The sequence below is a fragment of the Saimiri boliviensis genome, chromosome 14 (genome assembly GCF_048565385.1).
Source record: "Saimiri boliviensis isolate mSaiBol1 chromosome 14, mSaiBol1.pri, whole genome shotgun sequence".
Lineage (NCBI taxonomy): Eukaryota > Metazoa > Chordata > Mammalia > Primates > Cebidae > Saimiri > Saimiri boliviensis.
The window spans coordinates 8,642,447-8,670,429 of NC_133462.1; the positions used below are offsets into that span (position 1 = coordinate 8,642,447).

General features: G+C 51.9%; 1 protein-coding gene across 1 annotated transcript; it reads right to left on the minus strand.

Annotated features, from left to right (window-relative positions):
• Positions 1-2,583: 2,583 nt before the first annotated feature.
• On the minus strand, positions 2,584-27,979 carry KASH5 (KASH domain containing 5). The gene is made up of 20 exons (XM_074385678.1): positions 27,881-27,979; positions 26,006-26,078; positions 25,404-25,544; positions 24,752-24,938; positions 24,210-24,274; positions 22,482-22,548; positions 22,064-22,225; positions 20,455-20,572; positions 20,093-20,143; positions 13,373-13,450; positions 13,041-13,097; positions 12,655-12,714; positions 11,942-12,006; positions 11,688-11,775; positions 11,116-11,238; positions 7,095-7,153; positions 5,145-5,190; positions 3,067-3,131; positions 2,880-2,987; positions 2,584-2,779 (listed from the first exon to the last, which is right to left on the minus strand). The coding sequence occupies exons 1-20, from the start codon at positions 27,977-27,979 to the stop codon at positions 2,641-2,643; spliced, it is 1,851 nt and encodes a 616-aa protein (XP_074241779.1). The 3' UTR covers positions 2,584-2,640.
• Positions 27,980-27,983: the final 4 nt, after the last annotated feature.

Here is a 27,983-nt window from a genome sequence, read left to right on the forward strand (position 1 = left end):
CCGCCCACAGGTGACGACACCCAGACCCACTTCTCCAGCCTGGGAGCTCAGGGCTGAGGACTCCAGCCTCTAAATGAACCGAGTCTTTCACTGAACCCACTCCTTATCATGGGTTTCCTATCTTGGGAAGGGTTCCACTGTCTATTAGTCACTGGTCCACGTCCCAGGGGCTGTCCTTGCCCTGCCCCGTTCGTCATCCTTTACAGCTGGTCAGTCTGCAGCCAGGTCAATTCCTCTCAGTCCTGCCCCTGCTCTTCTCTCCTCTCCACCCGCATGCCCTACCTCAGGCCTTCTCCTTCTCTCCCACCTGGACCACAGCCCCAGACTCCTCTCCGCCTGCTGGGCTCCATTTTCATTCCCTTCATTCATCTCCTCTACAGGCCCTGAATGCTCTTCTTCCCAGCCAGAGCTCTGCCTTCCCCTGCTCACAGCCCTTTCGTGGGCACTGGGGAATAAAATTCAAGCCGGTGTTCAAACCCCTTCATGGGCTCTTCCCTACCTCTTATTTCCCACCACTCTGTAGCCTCCAATCCTTCCCTGGCTCCAAATCTTTTTAATTTTTAAACCAGCAACAGGATGCTGGCCATGGCTTTCCACACATTGGTCTCTTTTCCACCTCTGTGACACCTCCCTGGGCCCCTGCTGACTAAAACGCAAACCTTACCCATCTTTCTTTTTTTAAGATCAGTTTCATTCCTGTTGCCCAGGCTGGAGTGCAATGGTGCGATCTCACTGAAACCTCCGCCTCCCAGTTCAAGCAATTCTCCTGCCTCAGCCTCCCGAGTAGCTGGGACTACAGGCGTGTGCCACCACACCCAGCTAATTTTTGTATTTTTAGTAAAGACGGGGTTTCACCATGTTGACCAGGATGGTCTCGATCTGTTGACCTTGTGATCCACCCGCCTCAGCCTCCCAAAGTGCTGGGATTACAGGCGTGAGCCACTGCACCTAGCCTCTTTTTGAGATGAAATTTACCATTTGTTGCCCAACGTGGAGTGCAATGGTGCAATCTTGGCTCACTGCAACCTGTGCCTCCCCGGTTCAAGCGATTCTCCTGCCTCAGCCTCTAGAGTAGCTGGGATTACAGGTGCCTGCCACCACACACCTAATTTTTTGTATTTTTAGTACAGACAGGGTTTCATCAAGTTAGCCAGACTGGTCTGGAACTCCTGACCTCAGATGATCCACCTGCCTTGGCCTCTCAAAGTGCTGGGATTAAAGGCGTGAGCCACCACGCCTGGTCCTGGAAGATTCTTTTTTTTTTTTTTAATTAAAAAAATTTTTTTTAAGACGGGGTTTCACCAGGTTGGTCAGGCTGGTCTTGAACTCCCGACCTCAGGTGATCCGCCCGCCTTGACCTCCAAAGTGCTTGGATTACAGGCGTGAGCCACCACGCCTGGCCCCGGAAGATTGTTCTTTACTGACTTAGGATGCAGTTAGGACTGGGTCAGCCTAGGCTCCGACCCATGAGGTGGTGGCAGGACACAGTCAGGATCCTGCTGGGGGAGGGCGAGGCAGAGGTGTAGAGAAGGTAGGAAGCAGAAAGATCAGGGAGAAGAGGTATCCTAAAGCCCCTTCAAAGTAGCCTGGTGATGTGCCACTCAGCAGCTGCACACTGGTGGTGTGTAGGTGGCTCCCAAAGTGTTTTGTTAGGTCCATGGCCTGCAGTGTTTTGAGTCTTGCTCTGTTGCCAGGTTGGAGTGCAGTGGCGCGATCTTGGCTCACTGCAACCTCTGCCTCCCCGGTTCAAGTGATTCTCCTGCCTCAGCCTCACAAGTAGCTGGGATAACAGGCGCACACCACCACGTCTGGCTAATTTTTGTATTTTTAGTACGGATGGGGTTTTACCATGCTGGCCAGGATGTGAAGTTTCAATCTCTTGACCTCGTGATTTACCCACCTCAGCCTCCCAAAGTGCTGGGATTACAGGCGTGAGCCATGGTGCCCAGCTGGCCTGCAGTGTCTTTCTGTGTGAATGAGGAGCGTGGCAAGGCACTTTATCTGCCTTCCCCACATGCGTCGTTACTAGCACACAGGTTCTGAGTGGCTGCAAGACAGCCGGTCTTGGCCTCCCAGGTCTCCCAGCCTCCCTTACAGTTGAGGGTGGTCACACCAAACAGTCTGACCGGCGAGACAGACACAAGTCTGCTGGTGGCTGTGGGCAGGCGACTGCTTCTCTCTCATTATGATTATGATTTGAATCTACCCGCTGCACACTAAGGCTACTGCCTCTCTTTATAAAAAGGAAGGGATGAGTTTCCGTCTCCCTGCAGATGTGATGTGGGAAGCTACAACTGCCAATTCCTGAGCGTGAGAGAGGGACAGGAGAATCAATGAGGCCCTGACCCCGAGGCAGCTGAGACTTCGCTGTGTGTCCAAAGCTGCCCTCGCCAGGCTTGTTTTGTGAGGGAATAATCCTTAGTGCTTAATCCGTTACTGGGGAAGTTTTGCTTTTGTTAAGAAATGTCAACATTAAAAAACTAGGAGACTTCACATAAACCCAATGCAGGGATGTGGATCTCCCTGTACAGTATCTGGGGTAAGCCCATGCAACACTGGCCTAACAAAGGGGATCCGAGTGGAGAGAGTGCCAGGGGATTTATTGAACTAGACACTGTTCCGAGGGGCAAGCAGAGCCTCTCACACTGGAGGGGGCTGGAGGTAGCAGAGCTGGAGGTGGGGCAAGGTGGGAGGTTGGGACTGGCCCAGCAGCAGGACAGAGAGCAGCAGCAGCAGCAGGCCCAGGACTGGAGCTGGGATCAGCGGATACCGAGTGACCCTGGTGGGCGGTGGGAGAGTGCTTAGGGCAGAGTCGGGCAGACCCTGGTCTTCCCAAAGTCAGAACACCTCCTTCCTTCTGGAGGTGCCTGGGGGCACACCTGAGTTGCTGTGGGGGCAGGAAGAGCTGGCCCCAGGGTCTCCTCCTGACTGGGACCAGCTCCTTCATCACAGGGACCAGGGCTTGCCGGAGATCCTGCTGGGCAGGGCTGCTGGGGGAAAGGAGGGAATCAACACTGGTTTTTCCTTGTCCCCAGTTTCCCTCCTGGATCCGGTGGGTCCTATTACCTCCTTGGAGGGCTTTCTGCGATGTCTCCAGAGTGAGAGTCTCTTAGCAGGATGGGGAGATCAGCCTGGAAGGACAAAGAGATGCATTTGAGGCACTGAGTTCGGGACTGAGAGGCCCTCAGGTCAGCCCGCTGGACACAGTGACCACACAGAAGGTGGTGGAACTCAGGAGTTGAGTGAGCTTCTCTGAGACACGCTGCCAGGTTGGGTTCCCAGTTCTGCCAGCTTCTGGGCTGAGGGTCCTTGACATGTTACCACACCTCTCTGTGCCTCTCTTTCCCCATCTGCTAGCCAGGGATGTCTCCACCTCATAGGATTAACAAGGAGACTAAATGACTAAATGAAGGAATATAGAAAAAAAAAAAAAAAAGGCAGGCAGTGACTTTGGACAGTGCCTGGTACATAGTGAGTGTTCGATGTCTGCGTGAGCTATTCAATATCATCACCTCCATTTTCCATCAGATTCTGGAAGTATCTACGCTCTCTGAGGGCAGAGACCACATCTTCTACAGGTGCGCACCCCCATGCTGGCCCTCATGCAGAATCCTGTTTTCCTGCCTATGCCAGAATCAGCAGGTGCTTTACTAACTAAAAACAGGCCATCATAGGCTGGGCGTGGTGGCTCACACCTGTAATCCCAGCACTTTGGGAGGCCGAGGCAGGCAGATCACAAGGGCATGAGATTGAGACCATCCTGGCCAACATGGTGAAACCCTTTCTCTACCAAAAATACAAAAATTAGCTGGGTGTGGTGGAGTGTGCCTGTAATCCTGGCTACTCAGGAGGCCGAGGGTGGGAGAATCACTTGAACCAGGGAGGCAGAGGTTGCAGTGAGCCAAGATGGTGCTGCTACACTCCAGCTTGGCAACAGAGCGAGATTCTGTCTCAAAAAAACAAACAAAAAAAAACCCCATGCTATTATAAATGATATAAATTAATTTTTCTCATTGCTCATTGTTGCTACACTGAAATATGATTGATTTTTTGACTTTTAACCCAGCAACCATGCTGAATTCACTGATTAATTCCAATACTTTCTCTGAAGATTCAACGATTAAAGCCCCAGCTGTTTCTCCAGAGGTCAGGCCCTACCCACTGTACTGCCTCATCCCTCCTGTTTCCCTGGAAGGGCCTCCCCTTATAGGTCTTTGGCCTTCCCACCCCGATGCCTTTCTGACACAGATGAAGATGATGATGTCAGTAAAAAACAGAACACCAATCATGATCAGTATCTTCACCTCCAACACCTGTTGTGCTAGGCAGGCACGCAAGCCCTTTATGATGTGGTCCTTAACCTTCATCCCAACCCTGGGAGCTAGGAAGAGATTATCCCCATGTGAGCTATGAGGAAATTGAGGTGGAGCCCCAGTCTCTGGGGCAAGGGAGTGTGGTATGTCGAGAGGAGGTGGACTTTGGGGCCAGGCTGCTGGGGGCTGAGCATCCTGGAGGCAGCCATCTTAGCCGATTTGGACCCTGAAGAGCCCCAAGGACCCTGACAGTGCCTGACCTACAACAGGCAGACTCCAGCCCAGCTCTTGCATTCCTCAGCTCAGAACTGAGGACTCCTCACCTCTCCTTACCAAATTTGTTTCCCGTTCCTTGCCTGAGAATCGAAATCCTAACCTCCACCGAGCACAGCCGCTCTGAGGAGCAGAGGAGCCAGCCTGTGTGGCTGCAGGCAGGGGAGCATTGTGCCTCCAGGGAATTCTGAGGCTGGCTGGGGAGGGCCAACCCAACCTCCTCCGAGTGTGGGCGAATGTGCGTGTGCATCTATGCAATCCGTGGGTGTAGCCACGTCTATGAGGTCTGCCGTGTGGTGACTGCAGCCCTGTGTGTGGCTGGGGAAGTCCCCTGGGAGCAGCCTGGCCGCCCACTAGCCTCCAAGCCTCCCCCAACCTCCCCGTCACTCTCTCATTAGCTACAGCAAGGTCCTTGTTATCTCTTGGCCAAATGATTTTTCTCTCTGCTCCTGAGGAGTTGGGGGTCTGAGGCTGGGGCTTGGGGAAGAGTTGAAACAATTGAGCCTCTGCGGGCTTGGAGTGGGTGGGGACGGGGGAGGGGTCCTGGGGACTGCCTACCGTGACCTGGCTCTCTGCAGCCTCCTCTTCCTCTCTTCTGGTTAACCTGTGGACCAACAAAGTCACTGCTGGCATCGTCCTCTTCTCCCTAGTTCTCTTTGCCTGCTACAGGCTGGGAGGGAAGCCTTGGAGCAGGGGTCTTAGCACAGGCCAGGCAGCATGGAAGGGCCTCAGGGGTGTCCTGCATATGTATTTTTCAGGGGAATTTTCACCAAATTATTGAAAGGGTCTTTAAATGCCAGAAGAGTAAGGGGGCCTCTTCATCTCAGATTTGCTTTCTCAGCTACTACTTCCCCAGCTGATCCCCCAGCTCGGAACTGAGGCTTCCGGCTCTCTTACTCTCCAAAATACCAGAGATTCAGGCCTCTCTGAGACCCCAGAGCATGTGTAGAAACCCCCTTCCTATCTAGTGGGTTGAGCCATTTTTCCATGACTCTCACTGGGTGTTCTCGGAGGACTAGGACTCCAACTCAGACCTTCCCACGCACAGAATCCAACTGTTGGAGCTCTTCCGCAACCCAGATCCTCTGAGGTGTGTAACCCCTCTTCCAGAAGGACAGGAAGAACCATGAGGGGGCAGCATGCCACTCATTCATTCATTAAATCACATCTTCCAGTAGAACCTGGGCCTGTAAGCCAGGAGATGAGTCACACCTGGCTCTGCCCTCCGAGTCTCCGGTCTAGGAGGAGATCTGGCTCCTGACCTTGCCTCCAGGGAAGACTCCTAGGGAGGCCCCTCCTAGGATCACAGCCGTCTGAGTCCCTGCCATCCACACCACCAGCCACTGCCTTCATTGGGGTCCAGGGATCCAGCCCTATAGTTGCCACCACTATCAGCTTCAGCCCCAAAACCCTCAGAGATGCCCTCAGGAACACAGCTGTGCTACCATGCAATAAGGGATCTAGTGCACTTAGGCCCCCGGGCCTCTGCCCCAGTCAGACAAACACTATCTGATCCCCTGAAACTTCTACTTGGGATCCAGCCCCTCTCAAGGTCCAAGTTCTCACTGCTGGCTGCCTTTAGGGGGCATTGTATTCAGCACCTTCCTCACTCCCAGCTTTCCAATCTGTGGATCAAACTGCCCCTGCCCTCCGGAAACTCCATGGTACCTGCCTCCCCCCTCCCACCCCCGTTCCACTACTGCTCAGCCCCTTTCCCCCTCCTTTCTCTGGTGACGCAAAGGGAGGTCATAGCTCCAGAGCTCCCATCCCGCCCAATCTCAGCTCCTCCCAGACAAGTCCAATTAGAGGCCTTGGCAGGCAGCCTCATTAGGAGCTGCAGCTGGGAGCCTGAAAGAGGGGAGGGGAGAAGGAAGCACCACAGGAAACCAGAGGCCCCAAGGCCAGGGTTCTGGAGGAGGGTGGGCCCAGATATCTAGTGCTTTCTCCATCGTCACAGGCCTGGACACAGCCTCCTAACAATCATATCCCAATCACAGGGCTGGGAGCTCACAACATATGACCTAATGCTCACATCTGTCGCACTTTGAAGTACCTGAGCTGGGATTTGAATCCACACTGATTCCAGAGACCCTCCTCACCCTCAAGATATCCCAGGTGACTGGGAGCTCTCTAAGGAGGTTCCCTGGAGCATCGGGAGAGGTGTGTTCAGTGACAGAATGATTGCGTGACTGAGCTGTCCCTTCTGCCTGACAATTGTGTCTTCTTGTCTAAGAGTCTCCTGTACTAACGCCACTCCCACAGGGCTCCATTCAGGCATGGTGGCCTCCCTAGGAGACCTCCCCTGAGGCAGGGTCAGGAGCCAGATCTCCTCCTAGTCCCAGGACTCGCTGAGGGAAGGGCCAGGTCTCATCTCCTAGCCTACCAGCCCAGGGTCTGCTCCTGGAAGATGTGAATAATGAGTGAGTGGTGGCATGCAGACCCTCTCAGGGCTCATCTCGTCCTCCTACTCTAAACATCCTGAGGCAGATGGATGGCTCAGCTCCTTACCACATGGACGGCTCCTTCCTTCCTTCTCCAGGGTGTGCTGGCTCTCCCTGGAAGTTTCTCTGTGGAAACAAAAAGGTTAGTTCTTCTCTGATTCTTCTCACTCAAGGTCCTAACCCTAACAATGCTCACTGTCTCCTGGTCCCAGACCCCATAAGCAAAAGGTCTTCTGGGCAGCAACCTGTCCACAAATTCACCACCTTCTACAACCTGCCCTGCTCTCACGCTCCCCTACGTGAGGATGACCCTATTATCTCCCTAACAGCAGAAGCCAGAAACCAAAGCATTGTTCTTGATGTCACCAAGCCCCCTTCTCCTGCAGGACCCAGGAGTCCTGGTCACCTAAACCTTCTGGATGTTCCACAGATCTCGTACACTTACCTGGGCCCCAAAGGATGTCAGCATTTCCCTGCCCAACCGCCTTTTCCTCCCAGCATCCCAGACTTGGGCTGGGTCCATCTGCTCTCACTCAGGACCCAAGAACCTCTTGTTTTCTTCAGAGAAATGTCAGCATTGCCCTTGACCTCAACAACCAACTTGACATTGTTTTCCTCTTTTCTTTTTTTTTCTCAAGACAGAGATTCACTTTTGTTGCCCAGGCTGGAGTGCAATGGTGTGATCTCAGCTCACTGTAACCTCCGTCTCCCAGGGTCAGGTGATTCTCCTGGCTCAGCCTCCCGAGTAGCTGGGATTACAGGTGTGCGCCACCATGCCCAGCTGATTTTTGCATTTTTAGTAGAGACAGAGTTTCACCATGTTGGTCAGCCTGGTCTCCAACCCCTGACTTCAGGTGATCCACCTGCCTCGGTCTCCCAAAGTGCTGGGATTACAGGTGTGAGCCACCATGCCCAGCCGACATTGTTTTCTAAATGCAGTCCTTGAGGTCCAGGCTGGTGCACCCAACTGCTTCCAGGTAGCCCCCAGACATCCCTCAAGATTTCACCTCACAAGGTTACAAGTTGCAAGTCTTTCCTCTTCTCCTCCCTCCCCATCACCCACATCCCATCTGTGCCCAGCTCTGTCCCTCCACCCCAGTTATGTCTGTCTGTCCCTTTTCCTCCATGCCTAGGGCTCTGGCCTGGCTCAGGCTTCATCACCATTGCTCCAGCCTCCTCCCTGCCTCCAGTAGGTCCCTCACATGGTCCCAGGGGGACATTTTTATGCCCAGAACTGACACCAGCCTTCCTGTGGCTTTACAAAGAAAAGTACAATCTGTTAGCTTGTCAGAGATTTCCTTTCACGATCTGGCCCTGGCCTCATCTCTCGATAGTCACCCCCAGCCACCCTGTACTCCCAAGCATACCAAGATTTTATGCCAAGGCCCTACAAAGGCTGTGCCAGTGCCTCAAAGGCCTCTCTTTCCTCCAACCACTTAATATCCCTCTCCCTTTCCTTCTTTTTTTTCAAATAAACTCAACTGTTAGTTTCCCTTCAATATCTCCCCAAGTCTCTGACCTGACACAGATAATCCTTCTTGGGGCTCCCACAGGCCCATGCCCCAACTCTAGCACAATGATCATTCTGCACTGGGGCAACCCATTTGCAGGGTCTCTCCTATCAGGCCTTGAGCACTGACAGGCCCGGCCCCAAGGGACTCACCTCTGTATCCCTGGGCCCATCGCCGATTGCACCCTGAGGCCTGGCTCAGTCTTCCCCTCGACAGGCCTGTCATTTGGGGCATCTGACAGCTCAAAGCAGAAGCCCAAACTAACTTACACTTTTTTTTTTTGAGACGGAGTTTCGCTCTTGTTACCCAGGCTGGAGTGCAATGGCGCGATCTCGGCTCACCGCAACCTCCGCCTCCTGGGTTCAGGCGATTCTCCTGCCTCAGCCTCCTGAGTAGCTGGGATTACAGGCATGTGCCACCATGCCCAGCCAATTTTTTTGTATTTTTAGTAGAGACGGGGTTTCACCATGTTGACCAGGATGGTCTCGATCTCTTGACCTCGTGATCCACCTGTCTCGGCCTCCCAAAGTGCTGGGATTACAGGCTTGAGCCACCGCACCCGGCCTAATTTACACTTTTGAGGGATAAGGCTCTGTCCCCAACAAGCTGTGTGACTATGGACATGTGATTTCTCCCTGAGCCTCAGTTTCCCATGAGTAACAAGATGAGGATGCATGCCTTACAGAGATACTGGGAGAGTTAAATGAGAAACTAAATAAGTGCTGGTATCAAAGAGAAACACAGAAGTTTTTCTCAAACCAGGGAAAAAGTGATCAGAGAAATGAGACTCTCCTTAAGGATGGCAAAGAGCTCTGAAGTGGTACGGTTCTCAAGACAATACAGCGTTGCTTATGGAGCTGTTTGCAATATTTTCTTTAAAAGAAAAAAAAAGAGAGAGAGCCCAGAGCAGTGGCTCATGCCTGTTATCCCAGTACTCCTGGAGGCTGAGGTAGGTGGATCACTTGAGCCCAGGAGTTCAACCAGCCTGGGCAACATAGGGAGAGAAAAATTAGCTAGGCATGGTGGCATGTGCCTGTGGTTCCAGCTGCTTGGGAGGCTGAGGTGGAAGGATCACCTGAGCCCAGGGAGATTGAGGCTGCAGTGAGCTGCAATAATGCCACTGCACCCCAGCCTGGACAACAGAGAAGAGAGTGAGACTCTGTCTCAAAAAAAAGCCAGGTGCAGTGTCTCATGCCTGTAATCCCAGCACTTTGGGAGGCTGAGGTGGGAGGACAGTTTGCACCCAGGATTTTGAGACCAGTCTGGGCAACACAGTGAGACCCCATCTCTATAAAAAAATTTTTTAAGGCCGGGCGTGGTGGCTCAAGCCTGTAATCCCAGCACTTTGGGAGGCCGAGGCGGGTGGATCACGAGGTCAAGAGATCAAGACCATCCTGGTCAACATGGTGAAACCCCGTCTCTACTAAAAATACAAAAAATTAGCTGGGCATGGTGGCACGTGCCTGTAATCCCAGCTACTCAGGAGGCTGAGGCAGGAGAATTGCTTGAACCCAGGAAGCAGAGGTTGCGGTGAGCCGAGATCGTGCCATTGCACTCCAGCCTGGGTAACAAGAGTGAAATTCCGTCTCAAAAAAAAAAAAAAATTTTTTTTTAAAGGCCAGCCAAGGTGGCTCACACCTGTAATCGCAGCACTTTGGGAGGCTGAGGTGGGCAGATCACCTGAGATCAAGAGTTCAAGACCAGCCTGGCCAACATGACAAAACCCCATCTCTAGTAAAAATAAAAAAATTAGCTGGGTGTGGTGGCAGGTGCCTGTAATCCTAGCTACTTGGGAGGCTGAGGCAGGGAGAATTGCTTGAATCTAGGAGGTGGAGGTTGCAGTGAACGGAGATCGTGCCACTGCGCTCCAGAGCAAGACTCTGTCTCAAAATAAAATAAACAAACAAATACAATTAAAAAATTAGCCAGGCATGGTGGTGTGTGCCTGTAGTCCCAGCTACTTGGGAGGCTGAGATGGGAGGATTGCTTGAGTCCAGGAGGTTGAGGCTGCAGTTAGTCAAGTTCACTCCAGCCTGGGCAACAGAATAAGACAAGATCCCGTCTCTTAAACAAACAAACACACAAACAAAAACCACACACAATGGTTATTGCTGACTTAAAAGGAATAGTCATAGTGACTATTGTCATAGTGAGCTTGCTGGCTTTTCTTAAAGGTGCCTGTATTTGAAACATATATGCTTAATATATCCTTAAAATATTAGAATAAACAACTTACTTATGCCTTTACTACAGTAGTACAATTTTAAATAACGTAATTCCTGAGGGTGTTTTCTAAAAAACAAAACAAGAGCAAAAGCCACAGTGCGATTTGTGTGTTTGCTTTGCTCACCTTTGTCTACAACGCTGGCAGGTCAGTCCCTGGGGCAGGGGTGGTGTGTGGTCTGGCTTGTGGCTCACTGTCTAGCACACAGTGGGCCCTTAATTAACATTTTCTCATTAAATGGGGAACTAGCAAAGGTGTGAGTGAATGGGCTGGCCAGGCACCTGGAGTTCCTGGCACCTGGAGTTCCGGGCCTGTTTCCAGCTCCTGGACTTGAGAGCTTTTCCTGTGCTCACCTGTCCCCCAGCTGGGGCTTCAGATAGAAACTCAGCTTCCTCACTGGTTTCATTGATGACTTCTTCCCATTGCCACACTCCACACAGAGGGCTGGAGAGATCAGCAGTTGCCACGTCCTGTTTCTGGGATGGAAGTTGTTTCTGAGTTCAGGGAGAGCCACATGAAGGTAGAAGACAAGGTCAGAGACAGAAACGGGTTTAGGTGTGTGGCTGAATATAGGATGAGAGGTGGAAACGGGCTGGTGTGGGGCTTGGGGTGGGAATGGGCAGAAGCAGGGACAGGGGAGGGTTTGGTGCCAGGACAAAGGACTGGGTTAGAGATGAAGTTAAGGAGTGAGATGGTCATGGAGGGAGATGAGTCACAGCTGGATCAGACTGGGGTCTGGCACAGGCCTGGGGCTGGCAGTGGGTTTGGGGTTGGGATCTGAGAGAGTCAGAAAAACTAAGGTTGCCACGGGAGCCTTGGGCAGCAATGTGGGTTAGGGCTGGGTTGGTGTGAGGATCAGGGTGGGGAGATGTTTGGAGTTTCTGCCTTGGTGGCCTGCAGCATATTTCAGGGGTGTTTGGCCCACCTGCTGAACGGCCTCGATCTCCAAGCCCAGCGATGGGGGCAGCAGCTTGGTCCAGCCCATTGTTGTCACCTGGGCCCCTTCAGGTAGCCTGGCCATACAGTCAGAAGGGAGGAAGGCTGCCTCTGTGCCTGCTTGCCACTCATCAGTCAGTGTATGCTGGGCTCCCTTCCCTGCCCACCTTGGGGCTGGAGGCCAGGGCGTCCCTGCCTTAGGCTCCCCTCCTGCCTCTTCCCACCCTCTGAAGTTCCACTCACTCATCTGGCCCCTCGTGGGTCTGACTCAGTTGCTCCTCCAGGCGTGAGATCTCCAGCCTCAGTTCCTGAAAAGGAGGAAGTGGGGCACACCTGGCTCTCCGTTTTTCCCATCCTCCCACCCAACCTGGGCTTCTCTTCCAGGCTTCTTTCCACTTTCCTGCCTACTTTGGGCTCCCCAGACACATACTGCCTAGGGACAAGGGGAAGAAAGCAATGACAGAACATTAGGAAGCTAAAGAGAGACAGAGAGCAACAGGAACCCAGAAGCACAGCCAAGAAAATTGAGAGAAGGCAGGCAGAGGCAGAGATGCATGAAAACATGAGAGACATAGAAGGAAACAGACTCACAGAAAGGCAAGAGAAACACGAGTCCAAGACACTTGTAAAGACCAGAGCCAAACAGAGAAGAGTTGCCCAGGGAAACAGACAGCCTATACCCGGAGGCAGAGGCGGGAACCCGCACGAGCCTGGCAGAGACATGTACAGATAAGGAGGGAAGACGCAGTGAGAAGACACCCACTGAGAATGAAAGTCAATGGAAGGAACAGAGAAAACATGAAAAGATACAGAAACAGAGGTGGAGACATACAGTAAGCCATACAGTCATATAGTAAGGATGGAGGAAGATGTGGCCACCGAGAGAAAGGCACAAGGAGGAGAGGCGGCAAGTCCCAGAGCTGTCAAAAGAGAAGTGTCGAGGGCAGCTAGGTTACCTGTGTTGTCACTCTGTATTCTTCCAAGGTCTGGGCCAGGCTCTCCACATGGCGCGTACGCTGGGAAAGCCGAAAGCCAAACGAGACTGGGCCCAGTTCCCCAAAGACACTAGGGCTGGTGGTGGTGGTTGGTGGGGGGCTGGCTGGGGTTTAAGGGACAGGGTGAGCTTGAGGGAAGAGCTAGAGCCTGAGGGAGAGCACCGGGCAGAAGGGCTTCTAAATCCCTGAGGCGTCACACTTGGGACCTGGGGCAGCCCTCCAGTCTCTCAGGGCTGCACATCCAGTGATCAGACCCAAGCAGGACTTCCCTTTTTAGACCAGGGGCAGGTCTAGAAGTGGCAGGTGCACATGGAAGGCAAATCTCTTTCCCTCCCCAGGCCCCTCACCTCAGAGAGGATGGTGTCTCGTTGGCAAATGAGGTGTTCACTTTCATAGAGCTGCCGCTGCCAAGAGAGGAGCCTGTCCGTCTGTCCAGCCTCCCAGGACTCTCCTTGGTCTTGCCCTCCCTCTGGCCCAATCTGCTCTCCTGCACCCCATCTATGCACCCTCCTGAGATAACCCAGGACTTCAGGGGTTTCAGGGATGCCTGGGTGGTCCTGGGAGCCTGACAGCTTGATGGAAGACACTGCTCTCATCAGACTGCAGTCACTAAGACCAGAAATGGGAAAAATGGCCCTGGGGTGGTGGAAAATTGTCAGGCACTAGGAAGGAGTGGCACCTTCAAAGTGTCCTTCTCCACGGCCAGCTCCTGACTTCTCCTCTTCACTCCATCTCGCTCGGCAAGCAGCTTCCTGTTCTACAAGAAGGAAGGGCTGGTCATATTCACTTCAGCAAATGGTGATGTTAAAATTAATTACAGCAGACATTTGCTAAACACTTGATATGCACCAGACCTCATGCTAAGCACTTCCTATGTTTTAACCCATTTAATTCCTCCAACCATTCTGGTGGGACCTCAGCTTTAATTTTTCTGAGGGTGGCTCCCCCATCTATGAAAATGATGGGCGCAGTGGCTCATGCCTATAATCTCAGCACTTGGGGAGGCCAAAGTAGGCAGATCATGAGGTCAGGAGTTCAAGACCAGCCTAGCTAACATGGAGAAACCCCCATCTCCAAAAATACTAAAATTAGCCGAGTGTGGTGGCACACGCCTGTAATCCCAGCTACTCAGGAGGCTGAGGCAGGAGAATCGCTTGAACCTGGACGGCTTGCAGTGAGCCGAGACTGAGCCACTGCACTCCAGTCTGTGCAACAGAGCGAGACTCTGTCTCAGGGGAAAAAAGAACAGGAGCTAACAAAGGACCTACTTGATGTGATTGCTGTGAGGATTTGATAGGCTAATAACTGCTAACACTTACTGAGCACTTTGTATATGTTGACTCATTTCTTACCCCCCCATTTAAAGTCAAAAGAACAATGTAAGAAGCCTGTTATCCACATTATCTATCACCTAGCTTCAATAATAATATGGATTTTCTCAGTTTTGTTTAAACTGAGATGTTTCTCCTCCAGATGTTTTAAGTAGATTACTTTAAAGGAAATTGCAGGGGGTGGGAAGGGATTAAAAAAAAAAAAAAAAAGCAAATCGAAGGCATCCCATTAGTTCGCCTGTAGCTACTCCAGCATTCATCTCCTACTTGAAGACTTATTTCCTTTAGCAAAACTACAACACTGCTATCATACGTAACAAAATTAACAGTAATTCCTTCGTGTCACCTCATACTAGAAAGTTTGTGCTCCTTTTTCTTTTTTTTTTTTTGAGATGGAGTTTCACTCTTGTCGCCCAGGCTAGAGTGCAATGAGGCAATCTCGGCTTACTGCAACCTCTGCCTCCTGGGTTCAAGCGATTCTCCCACCTCAGCTTCCCAAGTAGCTGGGATTACAAGCATGCACCACCATGCTCAGCTAATTTTTGATTTTTAGTAGAGATGGGGTTTCACCACGTTGGCCAGGCTGGTTTCAAACTTCTGATCTCAGGTAATTTGCCCTTCTTGGCCTTCCAAAGTGCTGGGATTGCAGGTGTGAGCCACCGTGCCTGGCTTTTGCTCTTTTTTCATTTCAGTTGTCTCACCGAGATTTCTTTACATTTACTTTAACTGAGGGTCCAAACAAGGTCCATCATTGCTTTTGGTTGAAGTATCTCATTTCTTTTAATCTGACAGTAATTTCTCCCCTCTCCACCCGGCCCTGGTACTCTTCAGGCCCTCATTCTGTGGAAGAAACCAGGTCACTTGTCCTGTAGGGCTGGTGCATACAGGTTAGACTGCGATCATTTCCCGTGGTTATGTTCACCACTTTCCTCTACATTTATTTCTTACAAACTGGTCGGCAGATCCAGGGCCTTTTCCAGACTCTTGTTCAGTTTTTTGGCAAGAAGATTGGGTGGTGCTGTACATATAAAATTGTCACATTCAGGAGTAATGCCATGTCTGGTTGCTCTATCAACAGTATAATAATTTCCAGTTTTACAGAGGAGTAGAGGCTGAGACAAGGTCACATGGTAAAGGGACTCAAACTTTAATCTGTGTGATTCCAAATCCTGTGTTTATAATCCTCAGACTTTCACCTGAGCCAGACACAGCCCTGGGTGAGAATAGGGATACAAAGGGAACTAGCTTCTTTCTTGGCCATATGGAGCTCATAGACTAGAGGTGGAAATGGAGGCGGAAGTGGGTGTCAATGCACGAGGCGGGCTCTGATGAGGCCTAGGGCTTGGGCACCACGGGAGCACTAACAAACAGGCTTCCTGAGGAGGCAATGCTGAGTCTTCAAGGCTGAGAACTGTTAGCTGGGAAAACAATGGGCTGGAGAGGGCAGCCTTTGCCAGCCATGAAATGGGACCTGTGCATAAAATGGCCCAGATTCCAGTTTAGGGGCACCAAAAACCTGTCAAGTTGCAGTTTCAAGGCGAGATGGTCACTGGGGAAATGCACTTTGGGGCATGGAGGCAGTCCAGAGTTCCTTCACTACATCCCTCCTCTTGGCACTCCAGGGGATATACCAAGGCCAGCCTCTCCCTCTTTCCAGCCAGCTCCAAGTCCTCCATCAGCTGATCTCCCTCGCAGTCTCAGCAGGCCTGGGCTGCCAGGTGAAGGGCAGAGGAAGGACAGGAAAGGAGTGCTGTGTCAACATCTGTCCACCTGGTAGGGATTTGCAGGCCAGATCCCGGGCCACTCGGCAGGGAACCTGGTTACTCAGCTGCTCCTGCCTCCTTCTGCAGTAACCTGAGCCAGCTCTGTAGGTTCTCGATAGGAAGGCTGCCTGGATTGTTACTGTCTGAGTGTCTTGTTACTCCAGCATTATTCTACTGTAACTTGAGAACTCAATCTATAGATGCTCTGTAGGCAGTTGTGTGGAGGGGAAAGGCAGAGGGGAGGGAACCAAGAATAGCTCCAGTTTATTGAGGGCCGAGGGTGTCCCAAGTGCTGCTCAAGGCACTCGACCTGGCAGCAGGCATTCCTGGCGGAGAGGAGGCATAGATGAGACTGCTGGTTGCTATTTACTCTGCTTATTCCTTCTGCTTTTGTACAGGGATCTACTCTCTCTGTCTGAGGGCAGATGGGCCCCAGCCTCAGCCCTGGGAGTGAGTCAAGGTGGAAATCTTGGCAGATACAGGAAGCTGAGCTGATTCGCTAACCCAGCAGCCATTCTCACCCCTTCTCACTTGTTCACCTCTCATTCTAGAGGCTGAAAAAGGTCAGATACTCTCCTGGCCTCCCTTGCAGCTGGGGGTGTTATGTGATCCAATCTGGCCAGTGAGATGTATGAGAGCTGCTGGGGGTGGGGTGAGAGGCTTCTGATGAAGAGAGAGCCCATAGGGGCATTTCCCAGCTCCCCTCTGTGCCAAGTTTTCCTACTTTGAGTGAAAATGTGAGGTTGGGAGCTGTTGCAGTCATCTGCAATCATGAGACCACAGGCAGCCAGGGAGCCACCAAACCACCCAGAGACTACCTTCTTCCCAGAAACCATCTGCTTCTAAACTTCTAGTTAAGGAAGTGAATGTCCTACAATATGAAGCCATCATTTCTTTGGTGTTCTCTTCCCTGGAGCTGAAAGTGTTCTGGACCTGTCAGTGGCCATATTACCCATGTAGTCTGGTTATAATGGTTGAATGCCAATGAACTGTAAGGCAGGAAGTTCTGCCAAGGGGCCTCAGGGAAGGTTTTTTCTTTTCTTTCTTTTTTTTTTTTTTTTGAGACAGTCTCGATCTGTCGCCTAGGTTAGAGTGCAGTGGCGCAATCTCAACTCACTGCAACCTCCACCTCCCACGTTCAAGGAATTCTCCTGCCTCAGCCTGCTGAGTAGCTGGGAGTACAGATGCTTACCACCGTGCCCAGCTAATTTTTATATTTTTAGTAAAGGTGGGGTTTTATCATGTTGGTCAAGCTAGTCTTGAACTCCTGACCTCAAAAGATCCACCCATTGCAGCCTCCCAAAGTACTGGGATTATAGGCGTGAGCCACTGCGCCTACTCTTTCATTCTTTTACTATTTTTTTTTTATTTTGTAGAGACAGGCTCTCACTATGTTGCCTAGGTTGGTCTCAAACTCCTAGCCTAGGCAATCTTGCTTTGGCTTACCGAAGTGTTGGGGTTACAGTTGTGAGCCACCATGTCCAGCCACAAGTTTTTCATTCTTTTTTTTTTTTTTTTTTTTTTTTTTGAGGCGGAGTTTCCCTCTTGTTACACAGGCTGGAGTGCAATGGTGCGATCTCAGCTCACCGCAACCTCCGCCTCCTGGGTTCAGGCAATTCTCCTGCCTCAGCCTCCTGAGTAGCTGGGATTACAGGCACGCGCCACCATGCCCAGGTAATTTTTTTTTTTTTTTGTATTTTTAGTAGAGACAGGGTTTCACCATGTTGACCAGGATGGTCTCGATCTCTCCACCTCGTGATCCACCCGCCTCGGCCTCCCAAAGTGCTGGGATTACAGGCTTGAGCCACCGCACCCGGCCTAAGTTTTTCATTCTTAAAAAGAGATGTTCTGGGAAAAGAAAAAAAAAAAAAAAGATGTTCTGAAAGAAACTGTCGCATCCTGTCTGCACTCCATGCCTCACAGTGCACAACAATCCTGCTGCGAGATTCCCATTGCCCCAAGGGGGTGATTTTTCATGGAAGAGCCAGAAAACAGAAAAACTTTGGATTTCAGTGTAAAAAACACACTACACATATAGGACAAAGATTTTTGGGTGGAATACATGATCTGCCTGGACTAGGCAGAGATCCTTATAGCTGGGGGAGGAATGTAGGACAGTCAGAGAAGAGAACAGGCTGAAAATGAGCCCAGAGTTTCCCCTAACCCAGGGTTAGCTGTGAGGGGTGGAGGGAATGGATGGAAAACCACAGAGCACTGGGAAATCTTGGAATCTGGGAGGCTTTGCATGTCCTTCCCAGTGCACTCTCAGAATCACCACAGTATGAGAATAGTAGAGATGCTATTTTCTTGTGAAAGCAAAGAGTCCTCACTGGTGGGTCCTCTCCAGATCTCTGTCACCCCAGCCTTGTACCCTCTGGTCTGTCAAGGCCTGGGTGGGCTTTGGGACCCGTCAGGAAAATGAGTGAGGAACAGGGACTTTCCTAACAGCTCAGAGAGAGCAGAGTAGTCTCTCTCCTGCTTCTCGTTCCCCAGAGGAGCCACATCTCCCCACTGTGAGCACCCACCCCGACCTGGAGAAATGAGGCAGGGGCTTTGGGCAGTGACCCCAACCTGTTCCCTTTCACAGAAAAGCAGCTAAACCACCTCCATGGCCCTGAAAGGGTGTGGAAGTGGTGGAGTGAGAATTCCAGCCCAGATAAGGGATCAGCTCCAGAAGCTGAAGAGGATGGCATGTCCAGAGATCCAAAGGCAATGAGGGCCTCACAGTGGATGCCAGCATACAGCGGTGACAAAGGCTCGGACAAAAACCATCAGTCTCATGAACAGCAGAGAGGACAAACACTGAGTGAGGACCAGTGGCCTCCTAGAGCACTAGGCTCCTGCGACAGTCTCCTGCAACTTAGATACCACCTTGAGGTGGGGGGTGATGACAGGTTTCATCATCAATTGATGAGTTTTTTTCAATCTAAAAAAAACTAAGTGGGCCCAAAATGAACTAAGATGACGTTTTTCTGTCTCAGATGGAATGGGGCTTGAATTAAATGTGAAGCTGAACTGGGTTTCTTCATTGTTTGCTAGTCCCTTAGTGGAATGCTGTCAATCCCCGAAACAAGCCTACTGAACAGACCCTCGTCTTCCCAGTTCTTAGAAAGTAAAAGTAGGTTGGGCGCAAAAGGCCTGTAATCCCAGTACTTTGGGAGACCAAGGCAGGCGGATCACCTGAGGTCAGGAGTTCAAGACCAGTCTGACCAACACAGAGAAACCCCATCTCTACTTTAAAAAAAAAAAAAAAAAATTAGCTGGATGTGGTGGCACAGGCCTATAATCCCAGCTACTTGGGAAGCTGAGGCAGGAAAGCTGCCTCCAGAGAGGTGGAGGTTGCAGTGAGCTGAGACTGCACCATGGCACTCCAGCCTGGGCAACAAGAGAGAAACTCCTTCTCAAAAAAAAAAAAAAAAAAAGAAGAAAGTAAAGAAAGTAAAAGTAAAGGCTTGGGAAGGAGGGAAAGAGAAGTCACACGCTTAAAGGCTGCCTGTTGTATAAGTGGCAGAGATGGGATTTGAACTCAACGTTGACTTCAAATCATCTTTTTTTGTTTTTGAGAGGCTCTTGCTCTGTTACCCAGGCTGGAATGCCATGATGCAATCTTGGCTCACTGCAACCTCTGTCTCCTGGGCTCATGCAGTCTTTCCACCTCAGCCTCCTGAGTAGATGGAGTACAGATGCCACTACCATGCCTGGCTTATTTTTGTATTTTTTGTAGAGATAAAGTTTTTTCCATGTTGCCCGGGATGGTCTCAAACTCCTAGGCTAAATGGGTCCACCAACCTAGTACTGGCATTCCAAATGCTGGTATTCCAGGCATGAGCTAGTGTGCCTGGCTTTTTTATTCACTGTAAAAAAATACTAACATATAAACAATGTTAGCTAACTTTTAGTGAACACATTCTATGTGTCCTACCTCGTGCCCAAGACTCCACAAGTATCCTCTGGTTGAATCCTCACATAATCCAGTGAGGCAGATGCCATTGTTTTGTTTATCTTTATAGGTGAGGCAACTGAGGCACAGGGAAGGGAGGGACTGGTCCATGTTTATGTAGGTGGCCTCAGCCTGAACCCATGTAAGCTGACCCCATGTCTCATACTCTTGTCAACCATGGCAGTTCCATGGTGTGGTATGACCTCAGGGACATTCCCACACTACTAACATTCTGAGGTCTCCGCAAGCAGGCTGAAGGTTGTTTGGTGGCAGGCTGCTGGGGTGTTGGGGGCAGAAGGGAGTAGTGTCAAGAAGACCCTAAGGACTGGAGTAGGGGTAGGGGTGGGTGCTGGGTCTCAGCTTACCTCCTCCTGTAGAGTCTCCATCTCAGCCACCAGATGCTGCTGCTCTTTTTCCTAACCAACCCCAGAGAGAGGACAAATGCTTCATTTCCAGCCTCCTTGCCCCCATGTTGTCCTTTTCCCACCCCTGAGAACACAACCAGGGCCTGGGTCATTGAAGGACGGGGTTGGGGGAATGGGTCTGGGGAGCCCTTTGTCATGAGAAGGATGGCAGGTGGGTTAAAGTCTAGGGTGAGCAGGGCCTGGAGAGAGGGAGAAAGCCGGGTGACCTCTGCCCCTTCCTACTACATAGTCACACTTGGCTCCTCTGACTCCAGCAAACAAGGAAGAGAGAGGGCACCTTCCTTCCCCTGGGCCAGACCCACCGCCTGCCGGGTTTGGGCCAGAAGGCTGCGATTCTGCTCCTCCAGGCTCTTGGCCAGAGTCTTCAGGTCCTCCAGCTCCTCATCCATGGCCTTGGCAAACTGCAGGGCTTGCTGGGTGCTGAATGGGGGTGGAGGCGATGAGCCACATTCGAGGAAGGCAGAGAAGCACAGAGACAGATCCATTCTGAGAGACAGCGGCAACAGAGAGATCCAGGTGGAGGGTGGGAAGAGAGACCGAGAGAGAAAAGAAGAGACCTAGTGTGGGCACAGAGACCCAGTTTGTTTTTTTTGAGACGGAGTTTTTGCTCTTGTTGTTACCCAGGCTGGAGTGCAATAGCGCGATCGCGGCTCACCGCAACCTCCGCCTCCTGGGTTCAGGCAATTCTCCTGCCTCAGCCTCCTGAGTAGCTGGGATTACAGGCACGCGCCACCATGCCCAGCTATTTTTTTTGTATTTTTAGTAGAGACGGGGTTTCACCATGTTGACCAGGATGGTCTCGATCTCTTGACCTCATGATCCACCCGCCTCAGCCTCCCAAAGTGCTGGGATTACAGGCGTGAGCCACCATGCCCAGCCCACACAGAGACCCAGTTTTAACCTAAAAGACTGAGGAGGTGGGAAAGAGACCTAGAGAGTAGGAGACTAAAACGGGGAAACCAAGAAAAACATAAAGAATGACAAAGCACAGAGGATGAAAGGGCAGATCATTAGGAGAATCAGAGAGGGGAGAACAACAAAGAGAGAAGTCTAAGCTGGGTGCAGTGGCTTAGGTTTGTACTTCCAGCATTTTGGGAGGATGAAGTGGGAGGATGGCTTGAGCCCAGGAGTTTGAGACCAGGTTTCACACAGCGAAACCTCATTTCTACAAAAAATAAAACAAAATTAGCCAGGCATGGTGGTGCACCTGTGGTCCCAGCTACTTGGGAGGCTCAAGTGGCAGGATCACTTGAGCCTAGAGTAGTAGACTGCAGTGCAGGTTGCAGTGAGCTGTGACCATGCCCCCTGCACTGTGGCTTGGGTGACAGAGTAAGACCCTGTCTCAGAAAAAAGAAAAAAGAAAAAAGAAAAAAAAAAAAAAAGGGCCAGGTGTGGTGGCTCATGCCTGTAATCCCAACACATTGGGAGGCTGAGGCGTGTGGATCACTTGAGGTCAGAAGTTCGAGACCAGCCTGGCCAACATGGTGAAACCCTGTCTCTACTAAAAACACAAACATTAGCTGAGTGTGGTGGTGGGTGCCTATAGCCCCAGCTACTTGGGAGGCTGAGGCAGGAGAGTCACTTGAATCCGGGAGGCAGAGGTTGCAGTGAGCCGAGGTCACAACACTGCACTCCAGCCTGCGTGACAAAGCAAGACTCCTTTTCAAAAAAAAAAAAATAGAGAAAGAAGTCTAAACCCTCTAGAAGATAAAAAGACCAAAACAGAGGGTGGGAGATAAGAACCAGAGAGAGTGACACAAAAGATAAAATACAGAGAAGGGAAAAGAAAGGACAGATACAGAGTCAAAGACAGAGCAGGATGCCTACAGCAAGCATAGGCGGTAGAGGCTGGCGATGCAAGGAGGATGGAGGCAGCGGTGCTGGGGCGGGTGGGTGTGGAGTGCAGCCCACCTGCGAAGCTTCTTGCGCAGGGCCAAGATCTCCTCCCCAAGGTGTGCTGACCCCTCCTCAGCCGTCTCCACGCTCCGCTGGAGTTTGGCATTCTCCCCAGCCAGACGGCGGTTGCTGAGCTCCAGGTCCTCCAGGCTGCTCAGCAGGTCAGCGGTGGCTGGCCTAGGGGCAGGGAAGGGGCTGAGGTCACAGGCCACAGCCCCTGCTTTATTTCCCCAGGTTAAGGTTGAGGTGGTGGGGAGATGTGGCTCTTTTGGGGAAAGAGAAACAGGAGACTCCTCTGCTCTCCCTGAACTGTTGGCAAAGCCCCTGTCCCTCACTCCTTTCCCTGAAGGATCCCAAGCCCTACCCAGGCCTGGCAGGGTGGAGGGCACAGCGCTGGGGCAGGAGGGTCAGGGAGGGATGTGAGGATAGGTACAGCTCAGGTCTGGGGTCTTCGCCTCCAAAGCTCTCCAAGTTGGCTGGCTCCTCAGCTTCTGGGCATCCTGGAGAGAGACAGACAAGAGGGTGCTGGCATCTGCAGTACCCTTAAATGTAAGGTGCCCCAGGGCTATGAGCTTAGTCTCCATCTGACTCCACCCTCACCTGTGCTCTGGAGGATCTCACAGGCTCTCAGGCTGCAATTAGACCCACTATAAAGCCCTCTGGCTTGTCTTCTACCTTGAGTTCAGGCTGGATCTTCCAGATAACCCCAGTCCCCCACATTCTTTATACCCAACATTAGGCAGCACTTCCCCTTCCCAGATCCCCCAGTGGCCACCCAGCCACTGGGCTGACCTGGCTCCCTCACTCCCTGTCACCCCCACAGTCTAGCAGAGCCCAGACCTCTCCCTCCTGCCCCCGACTCTCTTTGCTCCACCCCTCCTCTCTGTCTCCACACCCCCAGCCCTTGCCTTCTCCTCCTGGACCCTCACCACAGCCTCTTCTCTGGCCTCTTGGCCTCTAGTCCCTCCTCTGCTCACAGCCCTCCCTGGGCCCCCAAGTCTAACGAAGGAGGTTGAAGAGAACTTCCACCCCCACTTTCTTTTTTCTATGTATGGCTGGAGAAATGGAACATGACCACCTTTTTTTTTTCTGAGTCGGAGTTTCGCTCTTGTTACCCAGGCTGGAGTGCAATGGCACAATCTCGGCTCACCGCAACCTTCGCTTCCTGGGTTCAGGCAATTCTCCTGCCTCAGCCTCCTGAGTAGCTGGGATTACGGGCACGCGCCACCACGCCCAGCTAATTTTTTGTATTTTTAGTAGAGATGGGGTTTCACTATGTTGACCAGGATGGTCTCGATCTCTTGACCTCGTGATCCACCCGCCTCGGCCTCCCAAAGTGCTGGGATTACAGGCTTGAGCCACCATGCCCGGCTAATTTTTAATTTTTAGCAGAGATGGGGTCTCACTATGTTGCCCAGTCTGGTCTCAAACTACTGTGCTCAAACATTCCTCCCACCTTGGCCTCCGAAAATGCTGGCATAATCCCAACATTTTGGAAGACCAAGGCTCCCTGCATGAGCATGTGATCATGACCACTTTTTTACGGAGCACTTCTGGGGTTATAATGGTGAGCAAACCAGCCAACTGAACCCAGGGGACAGTGGGTAACTAAATAATCAGATTTCCTCTGCAGGTACGTGTTCCAGCGGAAAGGTCTGCAAGTCTATGAGTGAGCAGGGAGCAAGGAACTCTAGCCAGGGGCATCCCAGGGCTTCCCCTTTGCCAGAGGTGTGATGGATGAAGGAAGGTGTGGAAAGTCAGATGGGGTGGGATGGGGATTGAGGAGTGGAGGGGACAGCCTGAGCAAGGGCCTGTGCTGGGCAGAAGTAAGGCACATTCAAGGTAGGGCAGCAGAGCCAGTGTGCCTGAGTGCCTGGATTAGAGTGAGTAGGAGGAGAGGTTAATGATGATGGAGCAGAGGTAGGTGGGGCCTTGTACGCCTCTCTAATAGGGCTGGTGTGAGGAGGAGGAGTTGGAAACCACCCTCTGAAGAAAAAAACCCCAAAAGCTCAGGGAAGGAAGGGACGGAGGACCCAGAAAGCCACACTTACCCAACTAGGTCCCTGGTTCCCACCCTATCCCTTGCTCTGCCCTGGGTGGTAAGTCCCCACACTGTCTGACCCAGGGCCTGCCTGCTTCATTCTATATATAGAAATCTCACCAGATGGCAGTTGCTGGGAGGTCAGGGCTCCCTCGAAGGCGGTCTCCTCTTCTAGCTCTAATCCCCTGTATCGAAGGGATGAGGCTTACAGCCTCCCTATAGCCACCCCTCAATCCTCACCAGCCACAGGCAGGGGGATTGCAGGTGGGAGGAGGGGAACAGGTCAGGTGAGAGCTGGCACCACAGGGGAGGATGATGGGGCCAGATGGCAAGTGCCTGCAGCCAGATGGAAAAGCAGGAGGGGCAAGGGCTGGGTTTGGTGAAGGGATGCGGAGGGACCTCTCTGTCAGCCCCCAAGCTCCTCCCTTCTCCAACCCTGTTTTGACTCCCAGGCCCCCTCTGTCTCCTCATCCAAATTATTTTGTCCTCAGACTGACTCCCTATCTACCCCCTCTGAATCCCATCTCTTCATTTTTCTCTCCACAGTCTCATTCCAAACACAGTAGGTCCTCGGGCCTAAAGAATGCTAGCTGCAGTAAGTGGGTATGAGGTTAGATCTTAGGAAGGACTTCCCAGAAGAGGATGAAGGTGTGGGGACTCACCCATGCAGCTGACAGGCAGCAATCCAGTCACGCATGACAACCAGAAAAGTGTCCAAGTCCACGGTGGCCTTAGGGCCCTCCCCATTGGGGTCCAGGCTGTTAGCCAATGTTTGGAGGCGTGCATCCTGGGGTCCCTGGCCTGTCACGGCCTCCAGGTAGGCCAGTACCTGGGCCACAGCCACAGTGCCTGGGACAGAGCATGAAGTGAGGGGGTCTGGGGCAGGTGGGGAGTGGTGGGTATGGAAAGGCAACAGTTTGGCAGCAGGATGTCACTGGCTAGGCTGGTGGCACTCCTGCTCCATGGCCCAGTGAAGACACATTGGGCAAGTCCTTTCGCCTCCTCTGAGTCAACTTTTTCACCTGTCCATCACAGGGTGAACCAAAGGGGATGGATATGGGGACAGCACCCCATGTCCCAACCCACCATGGTGGCTGCCTCCCTTCCTCATCCCAAGACCCCAAAACTCTACCCTCCTTCATCAATAGCCCCCAAGTTTTCCTCATTCTAAAAGGCATCCATCCACCCCCTTACTTTCTTCTTCCTGAGGTTGCCCACAGTCATGTACTTTGTTCTTACAGTACCCCCAAGAGGGGGCCCTAGACCAGTCTTCTCTCAGGCTCCCCAGTTCCCAGCCTCCATCCCTATCCTGACCGCACTGGTCCCCAGCACCTTCCCTGCCCCCACCACCTGTCCTGTGGGGATCACAGGCTTCGAATGTGGAGTTGAGTACTTGCTCCTCCAAGCTGAGCGGCGTTCCCAGACTTGCCTCCTCAGGCTGCTCCCAGAGGTACACTGGGGAGACAAGAGGGCCCAGCTCCCCAGTGAGAAGAATGAGGAAGGAAAAGGGGTGACCCCAGGTCCTCAGCCTCCTGGGCTCTGTAGAGGGGAGAAAATTTACTCAGAGCACCTAGAGTTAGGGCTGGTGCGGAACAGCAGGAAGCTTCAGGAGGGGGCAACAATGTGAGGGTCTCTGAGTCACTTCCCCCATCTTTCAGACCAGGAAGTCCCCTCTGCTATCTTTTTGTGTCCGATTGGCTTAGGAGCCCAGATAAGGAGGCTCTGAGATCATCCTCTCCTCCTCACCTCTCCAGCCTCCTAGGCTGGGCTCAGAGAGGGACGGCAGGGGAGGGCAAAGAAGAGAGAATTCTGGGAGGAGCTGAGAGTGAAGGGGGCTCAGGAGCCAGGAACAATCCAATAATGCGTGGGCAGCCCAGATCGATCCCGCCTGTGGCATCTCCGGTCTCCCAGCCCACCCTGGGGACCAGGGCTCTCTCCTCCCTGCATCCTTAAGGCAAGGCTGGCATCGTCGAAGCCCATGGCCAGGGGCTGAGACATGAAAGGATGGGGTAAACCAGGAAGGATGGGCAGTGAGGGAGTGGTTATGAGCTGGATTAGTGTGTCAGATCAACCCGGGTGCAGAGTCCAGCTGCTCATCTGTGGACAAGTCTCTTCTCTCAGAGTCTCAGTTTCCCTACTGGTAAAATAGGGGGTGGGTAGTGATCCTCCTCACCAGGGCTGAGTTAACTGTGTATGTGAAGCACATGTGTATGTATATACACACACACACTCTCACACTCATGCACGTGTCCTGGGGTCTATTTGTTAGGCTGTAGCCATAACACCTGTACATAGTAGGTGTTCAACAAATGCTCCATATAAGAGAGCCTCTACTGCAGGAGCCACTGGGTTGGCCCAGCCTCTCTCCAGGGCTGGAAGTGAGCTTCTAGGCTTCCTGGCCTGGCCTTGAACAGCTGGGTGCAGCAGCACACTGAGCATAGGCTGCAGGACTGGGTAGATCCAGTGGGCAACCGAGGCTTGGCCTCAGACAAGTGCCAGCACCTGGGGCAACTAACTTAATCTCTCTTGAGCCTCAGTTTCTTCCTCTGGAAAATGGAGTTGGTGTTACCTTTTTCCTAGAGAGAAAATGAGATAAAACCTAGAAAGGCTTTGGCAGAGGGCCTGGCACGTGGTGGGGACTCAAGAATACAACTGAACACTTACTGAGCCTTTAGTAGGTGCCCTCAGAAGGCCTCTTCTGAGCATTTTACATGAACCGTCTAGTAGCAAAGTAATAATTGATGCTATTATTATCCCTCCTTTACAAATGAGGGGACTAAGGTATAGAGAGACCAGGAAATTGCCAAAGGTCACGCTGTTTAACATACGAGTCACCTTTCTCATCCCCCTAACTCTTCCAGGTTAGGAAGTAGTGAGTGAAATTTGCATTCCCTTTGGCTTGAACCCATGCTCCTACGTTTGGCCCTTGGGAAGGGGCGTGTGAACTCACAGACAGGGGAGACCAGGGCTTTAGCCCCAGTCTGGTTTTCTCCTCTCTGGTTGTTTTTTTTTTTTTTTTTTTTTTTGAGATGGGTCTTGCTCTGTTGCACACGCTGGAGTGCAGCGGTGTGATTTTGACTCACTGCAACCTCTGCCTCCAGGGTTCAAGTGATTCTCCTGCCTCAGCCTCCTGAACAGCTGGGATTACATGCGCCTGCCACTAGACCCAGCTAATTTTTGTATTTTTAGTAGAGATGGGATTTTACCTTGTTGGCAAGGCTGGTCTCAAACTCCTGACCTCAAGTGATCCGCCCACTTTGGCCTCTCTAAGTGCTGGGGTTAGAGGCATGAGCCACTGCACTAAACCCTCTCACTGTCTTTCTCATGTTACATGGATGAGGACCCTTAGGCCCAGTGAGATCCTTCACCCACGGCTGCTTGCCAGGGAGAACTAAGCTGGGAACAGAACCCAGGACTGGCACCAGGTCATGCGGGCTCTGAGGATCAGCATGTGTTTGATTCCCCCAGGGAGATGTCATTCCTGTTCCTGATAAAGATCTCCTTCCTCAGTGTCCCTATCTCTCTACTGTATGTCTCTGTCCCTGCCTCTTCTTTACATTTTTCTTTGGCGTTTTTTCTCCATCTTTATCCCAATCTCTCTTCGTCATGTCCTATCTCTCTACCTCCACGGCCCTTGCCCGTTTTTTTCCCATCTCTCCGTCTTTGTGCTTTCCTTCCCGTATCTCAGCAAGTCTCCATTCCCTAAGCCTTCTCTTTCCTTTCTCTGCTATTTCTCTCTTTTTCCTTCTGCCTTCCTCTGTCTCCATCTCTCCTTCTGAGTGTGTTCCTACCTTTCCTTCCGGAGCCTCTCGAAGTTGGCTCAGCTCTTGCCACCTGGATCCCGGTCGCTGCACGCCCTCTGCTGGTGCAGGTGAAGTGTAGATGGCCATCACT

What these genes read in the sequence shown, in the direction of transcription:
- KASH5 (XM_074385678.1), bottom strand. Translation starts at nt 27,979, where the DNA reads ATGGCCATCTACACTTCACCTGCACCAGCAGAGGGCGTGCAGCGACCG. An exon ending in TGGCCCAAACCCGGCAGGCG is followed by an intron (nt 20,144 to 20,454) that starts GTGGGTCTGGCC and finishes GGGGTTGGTTAG; the next exon opens with GAAAAAGAGCAGCAGCATCT. An exon ending in ACCCACGAGGGGCCAGATGA is followed by an intron (nt 11,776 to 11,941) that starts GTGAGTGGAACT and finishes CTGTATGGCCAG; the next exon opens with GCTACCTGAAGGGGCCCAGG.